Source organism: Gossypium hirsutum, chromosome D05 (genome assembly GCF_007990345.1).
Source record: "Gossypium hirsutum isolate 1008001.06 chromosome D05, Gossypium_hirsutum_v2.1, whole genome shotgun sequence".
Taxonomy (NCBI): Eukaryota; Viridiplantae; Streptophyta; class Magnoliopsida; order Malvales; family Malvaceae; genus Gossypium; species Gossypium hirsutum.
Window position 1 is genome coordinate 448,819 of NC_053441.1, and position 8,806 is coordinate 457,624.

Consider the following 8,806-nt stretch of genomic DNA (forward strand, 5'->3'; position numbering starts at 1 on the left):
TCGCGACATCTAAAGTTGTTTCATGAAAAAAATTGAATTTTAGAAAAGAAAGGGAAAGAGAGCTTTTGATTAGGGTAGACGGTGCGAACAAAGAAAGCCATATAACATCGATTTTAATAGTCTAATGACTTAAATGAAAGCTTTTTAATGGTTTAATGATCAAATTGTAACTATTTTAATTAAGTGACCAAAACAAAAATATACCCATAATTTAGCACTAATGGTGTAGTTTACCTATTTTAATTATCAACCAAGACACGGAGTTGAACGAGTAAAGTCCAGTTTCGAAAATTCTTAGAAATTGTGCAACCTTATCATACCATTCTTTCCTTAAATTGTGCGTGCACGTTGGCGATTTACAATCAGTTAATCAACATACATAATCTACTATTTTTGCTGCACTTTTATGTCTTCTTTCAGGTCCATTCCAGGGACAGGTGATCGTGGCGATGATCAATTCCCGGATATAAAAGAAATCACTATCCCGTTCAACCAGGCTCTTACTATAATTATCGTCGCCACTATAGGTATAATTTCAATTGCTTTGCTTTGCTTTGCTTTGCTTTTTGTTTGGATTCCTGTAAATTCTAACTAATATTTCTTACATATTGCAGTGGCCTTACTTATAAAGGTATTTGTTATTGTATACGTATGCCGTCTATGCCGTGAAAGACTTGGAAGAGAAAGCAGCGATAGTGTTTGCCCCGAAACTCAATCTCTAACACTAAACATGGATAAATTCCTCAACGAAATGGAAAAGGAGAAGCCTATTCGGTTTACCTCCCAACAGCTACGGATTGCGACCGATAATTTCACCAATTTACTTGGTTCAGGTGGCTTTGGAACTGTTTATAAAGGAATTTTTAGTAACGGAACCATGGTAGCTGTCAAAGTCCTGCATGGAGATTCCGATAAAAGGATAGAAGAACAGTTCATGGCGGAAGTGAGTACAATCGGAAGAGTTCACCATGTTAATCTGGTTCGACTTTACGGTTTCTGTTTTGACCTGAATCTTAGAGCTCTCGTATACGAGTACATGGTAAATGGTTCGCTTGACAAGTTTTTATTTGGTGAAGACAAGAAACTGGGATTCCAACAGCTTCAAGCAATAGCAATAGGCACTGCTAAAGGGATTGCTTACTTGCACGAAGAATGCCAACAACGGATTATCCACTACGACATAAAACCAGGAAATATTCTATTGGATGCCAACTTCTTGCCTAAAGTGGCGGATTTCGGATTAGCCAAGCTTTGTAACAGGGAAAAGACACATGTAACAATGACAAGAGGAAGGGGTACTCCTGGATATGCAGCACCAGAGCTTTGGATGCCATATCCTATTACACATAAATGTGATGTTTACAGCTTTGGGATGTTATTGTTTGAGATCATTGGTAAGAGAAGGAACCTTGATACAAATCTACCTGAAAGCCAAGAATGGTTTCCAAGATGGGTATGGAAAAATACTGAGACTGAAAATCATGTGGAGTTAATGATGGTCTGCGGAATTGAGGATATGGATAGAGATACGGCGGAGAGAATGATGAAAACAGCTTTGTGGTGCATTCAATATCGGCCTGAATCGAGGCCTTTGATGAGCATCGTGGTGAAAATGTTGGAAGGAGGAGTGGAGATTCCTGCACCTTCAAATCCTTTTGAAGCTTCTTCAATGGAGCCTAATAGTAATACCTCTACTAGCACCGATACCTCTAGTTGTTCAGAGTCGTCTTCATTACTAGCAAGCTCTGCTTCAATACATGCAACTCCTGTCATGAAAAAATATGAAATTGAAATGGTCACAATTTATTAGATAATGTGCTTCCAGAATACAAAATGTTAATGGCCATCTATAAATTATTCTGACGCTATAGATCATTATCCAAGAAGCTTTCTTTGTCAAGCTATTTCTTTTTTCTTTTTCCTAATTTTTTGTTGTAGGTAGCACTGTATATTCACCATTGGTTATGCTTGTAATTTGTAAAAAGGTACTCATTTGCAAAATTAGTAAGGTAAGATGTGGAGGGTAAGAGTTGAGTTTAGGGTTTAGGTTTGATGGCTATTATGATCACCAAATATAAATTTTTGTACACTTTGACTGAATTAAACAGTAGTATAGAGAAGCAGGATTAATTCCACAGGTATTAGGATTCCTAATATCGTCTTTAGCATGATCAGATTTCAAAATTGTGGCAATTGTCTTGCCCACGACTTGTAACGTGTTGACCTGAAAATAAATCAAATAGGGATTTTAGTTGATTAAGGTTAAAAATATAAAAATGAACAAAACGAAATAATAATCGAATTATAATTGCAAAAGAAAATTAAATAATTGATATTGATTTAGGAAATCAGATATGCAAATTCTTAACATTAGACTCGGAATATTCTAGACTCGAGTCAATCCTTGAAAATAAATTTTTCTTTCCAAACGATAAGCTAATTATCGTGGCCAATGACGCCTCAACCGTTAAGTCTTTCTTGTGTAGTTGATTCCAATACAACCTACAAACCAACCTTTACCGACTATCTAACCACGTAACACGTGTCTGCAATTTAAGATCTCGACAGTCTTGCTATTTAGAATAGCCCAACTTGAATTAACAATTTCAACCGTGTGAGTCGTTTAAATTCAATCACCATCTCCCTTGACAGAATCCAACTAGCCTTTTTCCCACATGGACACATCAATTTGTTCACAGAAACTCGAACGTGGCAGACGATCGTCTTGTTTCCCCAACTGTACACCAAACTACTCCAACTCAACGTGTTTTTTGAGTTGAAATTGAATTAACTTTAAAGGACGATTGTGACTATCTTATATTCCGAAGAGATAATAAATACTGTGTTGTAAGGTTTTAGCGCGAATTTATATCTCACGATTCTCGATCGAAATGATGACCGACCTAAAGCTAAATAGATTAGTTAAGAATGAAATTAATCATATTTGATTGGATTACAAGAATGGATTTTAATGAATGAATAAGTAAAGAACAGAGAGAATTAAAAGATCAATTGGACTAAAATATAAAAAAGAAAAGAAATGGCAGATTGCTTCAAATACATAGACGAAAAAAGGTGCTAAATTGCCTTTTAAATTCAAGTATTTCCCGTGTGTATTCATGCCACAATTACAAGCCTTTATATAGGCCTATCAAAAAACCAGATTCACATGATTTTCTTCTAAAATCATGCTTAACAACCAACCATAAAATCAGATTTTGTTCTAAATATAGGATTTTGTCAAAGTTAAAAATATGATATTTTTTATCAGCCTAAAAATAATTCTACAATTTTCAATTCAACTCTTCATCTTGTCTTTTGTTCCAATTTAGCTCGATTTTGCTTGTTTTTGAACTTCGACACTCCAATTGCGCCCCTGATAAAATTGAAGTAATAAATCACAAGTTTAGTAGTATTCTATTGAAAAATTGACCAAAAATAAGTACATTAAACACATAAAATTAAATTTCTATCTAGAATGCATTCTTATTGCTTTTCAATCCTTAAATCAATTAGGAGATCAATTTTTCTTTAGAGAAATGTTTATGAATATAGAAAGCTATATGTCTGTCTCATTTGTGCTTACCTTGCTCCTACCTTCTACGTGATATTTTTCTTAATTTTAGAGTTCAAGGTGCTTTGGGATTAACTCATTTCTTGTAGGTTGTCAACTTTTTTATACGAAGGATTGAAATCCACAATCAACCTTTTATGTGATATTTGTCCTTTGTTTTTATCCTCGTTAGCTGTCCTATGCCCCTTGCCATTATCATTGGCAGTTGTCCTATCAAATATCTACTGATCGTAATGGAGACCAATATCTAAGGGACCCAAAATTTTTGAAATTTTTTATTTTTTCTTAAAATTTGTTGAAAATTTTAATTTAACCTCATCCCAATTTTTGGGAATTTTTATTATGCCCTATTTTCTTTTTCTTTTTTTTTTTTAAAAAAATTTGATTAAGCTCTTTTAATTTTTTTTTGAAATTCTCATTAGTTTCACAAATTTTTTTAAAATTTTTAATTAAACCCCTAATCTTTTTTCAAAAAAAAATCTCATTAAGTTCACTAAAATTTTTAAAATTTTAATTAGGTCCTCAAAACTTAATCCCAATCCCAAGATCAACCAATGATAATCTTATTAGACTTATGGGTATGATATAACAACTATTAACACAAAAATGATAAATCTTTTTTCTACAACCCTTGTGTGTGCCTGTGTTTTCCTTTCCTCGCCTTTTTCCACAGAAATAGTAGCAACAATTAAAAGTTGATACTAAAACTGCGCTCCATCATGAAGTCCATCGAAACTGCTCTAAGCTTAAAGAGTTTCTAGCTAATTAAAGAGTGATAGAAATAGCAAACCAATATGCCTTTCATTATGATTGTGGTAGCATATAATTTACAACCGATAAAGGATCCAGTTGAACTAGGTGGAGGCCATTTCAATTCCATATTTTCCCATGACAGGAGTTGCACATGCTAAAGTAGACCTTGCTACCATTGAAGAGGATTCCAAATCACAAGAGGTATCAGTCCAAGTGGTGTGAGTTGAACCATTATTATTAATAGGGACAACATTAGAACCGATCAAATATGTTGCAAAAGGATTTGGAGGGGTAGGGATCTCCAATGCTCCTTCCAACATTTTCACCACAATGCTCATCGAAGGCCTCGAATCCGGCTGATATTGAACGCACCACAAAGCTGTTTTCATCATTCTCTCGGCCGTATCTTTGTCCATCTCCTCAAATCCGCACACTATCAGTAACTCAACAACATTTCCAGCTTCAGCTTCAACCTTCTTCCATACCCATCTCGGAAACCATTCTTGGCTTTCAGGAAGATTACTATCAAAGTTCCTTCTCTTACCAATGATCTCAAACAATAACATCCCAAAGCTGTAAACATCACATTTATGTGTAACAGCATATGGTGCCCAAAGCTCTGGTGCTGCATATCCAGGAGTACCCCTTCCTCCTGTCATCGTTACATGTGTGTTTTCTCTGTTGCAAAGCTTGGCCAATCCGAAGTCAGCCACTTTAGGCAAGAATTTGGCATCTAACAGAACATTTCCAGGTTTTATATCGTAGTGGATGATACGATGTTGGCATTCTTCGTGCAAGTAAGCAATCCCTTTAGCCGTGCCTACTGCGATGGACCGAAGCTGCTGGAATCCTAGTTTCTTGTCTTCACCAAACAAAAACTTGTCAAGTGAACCATTTTCCATGTACTCGTAAACAAGAGCTCTAAGGTTCTGCTCGAAGCAGAAACCGTAAAGTCGAACCAGATTAAAATGGTGAACTCTTCCGATTGTACTTACTTCCGCCATGAACTGTTCTTTTATCCTTTTATCAGAAGATCCATACAGGACTTTGACTGCAACCATGGTTCCATTACTAAACATTCCTTTATAAACAGCTCCGAAGCCACCTGAACCAAGTAAGTTGGTGAAATTATCGGTCGCAATACGTAGCTGTTGGCAGGTAAACCTGATAGGCTTCTCCCTTTCCATGTCGTTGAGGAATTTATCCATGGTTAGTGTCAGAAATTGAGAATCTGGACAAACATTGTTGCTGCTTTGTCTTTGAGACATTTTACGACATACGTATACTAAGATGACTACCTTTATAATAATGACCGCTGCATATCAATCACAATCCATAATTACATTTCTAAAACCAATAACAAAAGCAAAGCAAATCAACTAAAATTTTTACCTATTATCACAATGGCATACGTAGCAGTTGAACCATCGAATGTATTACCTGTCCCTGGACTTGACATTAATGAAGAGAAACAAACAGAGCAAAATTAGTAGGTAAATCGCTAATGTGCAAGGAACAAAAGACAGATTATATATTCATAGCCTCTTAAGAAATTTCGGAGCAATGGGATTTCTTCAGGAAATCCGATTATTCCAATTTCTAGTCTAAAATACCTTACGTTAGAAACTTCACCTAGTATATACTTTGTTCAATCAACTCCGTGTGGGGTACATCGCCGTCTGGCTAAAAGACAAGGCCGGCAACGATATATATATATATGACCCAGTTTACCCAGGCATCTTCTTTGATATTGAAATACTAGAAAATGAAAAGATTTTTAATTTCATATGATAACGATGTTATCTTTTGCCTATTTGAGTTTACTGCATGAAAGATATCTTCAAAATATCAAATTATTCATTATCCAGAAGATAGATGCAATGTTTTTCTTCTACTGCAAGTAGTCGCTTTTCAATGACAAAATATAGGCTAATATTCATTTTATATTTTATTTACGCATTCCCTTTTCCAATAATCCATAAATTATAGGCTAATAATTTAGATATTTATCTTAATAAATCAGTAATTCATGAAAAGAGTTAGGTAAAAGTAGTATGGAGGTGTCTATATAGAGAGTTGGATTGCATTTCGCTCACTTAATTAAAAAAATAGACAAATTAATCTCTATACGTTAGATCAAAGAGCAAATTAATCATTCTGTTAAAAATTTGATCTATTTTTATCAGTCATGCCGGCTTTCAACATACAAATGGATAAAATTTTTAATAGAAAAAATCAATTTACTCGTTGATTTAATGTATAGAACTAATTTATCCATTTTTTAAATAAAAAATAAAAAAATACAATCTTTCTCTTAAGATAGGAAACTCCACTATACTTTTATACTTTTATCCAAACTTCTAGTGTATCTATTTGTGGTAGCAGATATTTTACAGCCGATAAAGGATCCAGTCCAACTAGGTGGAGGTCATTTCAATTACATATTTCTCATGATAGGAGTTGCTAATGTTAAAGTAGATCTTGCTACTATTGAAGAGGGCTACAATAATGAGGTATCGTTCCAAGTGGTGCTACTTGAAATATTATTATTATTAGGGACAACATTAGACTCCATCAAATATGCTGGAAATGGATTTGGAGGTGTAGGAATCTCCAATGCTCCTTCCAACATTTTCACCACAATGCTCATCGAAGGCCTCGACTCCGGCCGATGTTGAACGCACCACAAAGCTGTTTTCATCATTCTCTCGATCTTATCCTTATCCTTGTCCTCAAATCCACAGACCATCATTAGCTCCACAGAATTGCCTGTCTCAACCATTTTCCAGACCCATGTTGGAAACCATTCTTGGCTTTCAGGAACATTCCTAGCAAGGTTCCTTCTTTTACCAATGATCTCAAACAATAGCATCCCAAAGCTATAAACATCACATTTATGTGTAACAGCAAATGGTGCCCAAAGCTCTGGTGCTGCATATCCAGGAGTACCCCTTCCTCCTGTCATCGTTACATGTGTGTTTTCTCTGTTGCAAAGCTTGGCCAATCCGAAGTCAGCCACTTTAGGCAAGAATTTGGCATCTAACAGAACATTTCCAGGTTTTATATCGTAGTGGATGATACGATGTTGGCATTCTTCGTGCAAGTAAGCAATCCCTTTAGCCGTGCCTACTGCGATGGACCGAAGCTGCTGGAATCCTAGTTTCTTGTCTTCACCAAACAAAAACTTGTCAAGTGAACCATTTTCCATGTACTCGTAAACAAGAGCTCTAAGGTTCTGCTCAAAGCAGAAACCGTAAAGTCGAACCAGATTAAAATGGTGAACTCTTCCGATTGTACTCACTTCTGCCATGAACTGTTCTTCTATCCTTTTATCAGAAGATCCATACAGGACTTTGACAGCCACCATGGTTCCATTACTAAACATTCCTTTATAAACAGCTCCAAAGCCACCTGAACCAAGTAAATTGGCGAAATTATCAGTCGCAATCCATAGCTGCTGGGAGGTAAACCTGATGGGTTTCTCCCTTTCCATGTCGTCGAGGAACTTGTCCATGGTTAGTGTTGAAAACTGAGAGTCTGGGCAAACATCTTTGCTGCTTTGTATTTGAGACCTTACACGCCATACGTATACAAAGATAGATACATATATACCAATGAAAACTGTCAAGTGCAAGAAATCAGTTACAAATTACACTCCATAAATTATCATTTCTAGCCAATAACAAAGGCAAGAAGATCAACTAAAACTTTACCTGCCGCGGTAATGAAATGTTCAGTAGTTGAATAATCGTCCGTGGCGCCTGTAGATGGACTTGACATTAATGAAGAGATCAAAGTACAGCAAAATTAATGGATTCGATGAACACGATTTAATTTATTAGATGCCATGTAGACTATAGATGTTGATCAACAGTTCGGAAGAAACAGATTATGTCCGATTATTCCAATATCTAAGCTTAACTTTACGTTATTCGACTCCATGTGGCTATAAAAAACGGGGCCGGCGAGATTATTTGTATATATATAGGATCAAATTACTGTAATATCGGATATTACGGAAGCATATTCTTTGATATTGAAATACTAAAAATTTGAAAGAGTTTTATTTTCATAATGAAAATTTGTTAACTTTTTGCCTATTTCGAGTTTGCTATAAGGGAGAACTTCAAAACATCATGTTCAAGATGAATTAACAATATTGTTTTATAGACTACCTTGGGGTGGCCTAGATTGACAGAGAAAGGTGATGGCCCATTTGCTTGAGAAGATCATGGTTGGGCTTCTAAGCATCTCACTTATGCTACAAGGCTTCAACATCAGTGTCCAAAATAAGCACAATGAAGATCAATCTCCTTTGTTTCTTTTGGAAAAGTGTAAGACCTCTTTTTTAAGTATCACCCTTTGAGCAGTATTATATTCGAGATATCATGCTCGATTCCAGTCTTGAATTTGTTTCCGCCCAACGAATTCAAGAATTTATGAGAATACCTCACCACCAAAAAAATGTTTGAGGGCCAT

General features: G+C 35.6%; 3 protein-coding genes across 3 annotated transcripts; 1 reads left to right on the plus strand and 2 right to left on the minus strand.

Moving 5' to 3' along the window:
• Positions 1-259: 259 nt before the first annotated feature.
• On the plus strand, positions 260-2,161 carry LOC107907494 (rust resistance kinase Lr10). The gene is made up of 2 exons (XM_041092972.1): positions 260-527; positions 615-2,161. The coding sequence occupies exons 1-2, from the start codon at positions 407-409 to the stop codon at positions 1,808-1,810; spliced, it is 1,317 nt and encodes a 438-aa protein (XP_040948906.1). The 5' UTR covers positions 260-406; the 3' UTR covers positions 1,811-2,161.
• A 2,014-nt stretch (positions 2,162-4,175) lies between these two features.
• On the minus strand, positions 4,176-5,636 carry LOC121217406 (rust resistance kinase Lr10). The gene has a single exon (XM_041092973.1). The coding sequence runs from the start codon at positions 5,593-5,595 to the stop codon at positions 4,429-4,431; it is 1,167 nt and encodes a 388-aa protein (XP_040948907.1). The 5' UTR covers positions 5,596-5,636; the 3' UTR covers positions 4,176-4,428.
• Positions 5,637-6,615: 979 nt separating this feature from the next.
• Positions 6,616-8,258, minus strand: LOC121217407 (putative serine/threonine-protein kinase). Its single transcript, XM_041092974.1, has 2 exons — positions 8,041-8,258; positions 6,616-7,948 (listed from the first exon to the last, which is right to left on the minus strand). Exons 1-2 carry the CDS (start codon positions 8,105-8,107, stop codon positions 6,828-6,830), a joined length of 1,188 nt encoding a protein of 395 aa, XP_040948908.1. The 5' UTR covers positions 8,108-8,258; the 3' UTR covers positions 6,616-6,827.
• Positions 8,259-8,806: the final 548 nt, after the last annotated feature.

Bases quoted from the DNA above. Each gene is read 5' to 3' on its own strand.
- LOC107907494 (XM_041092972.1), top strand. From the start codon at position 407: ATGTCTTCTTTCAGGTCCATTCCAGGGACAGGTGATCGTGGCGATGAT. The intron at 528-614 runs GTATAATTTCAA...TACATATTGCAG, and splicing joins AATTATCGTCGCCACTATAG to TGGCCTTACTTATAAAGGTA.
- LOC121217406 (XM_041092973.1), bottom strand. From the start codon at position 5,595: ATGTCTCAAAGACAAAGCAGCAACAATGTTTGTCCAGATTCTCAATTT.
- LOC121217407 (XM_041092974.1), bottom strand. From the start codon at position 8,107: ATGTCAAGTCCATCTACAGGCGCCACGGACGATTATTCAACTACTGAA. The intron at 7,949-8,040 runs GTAAAGTTTTAG...TGCACTTGACAG, and splicing joins ACATTTCATTACCGCGGCAG to TTTTCATTGGTATATATGTA.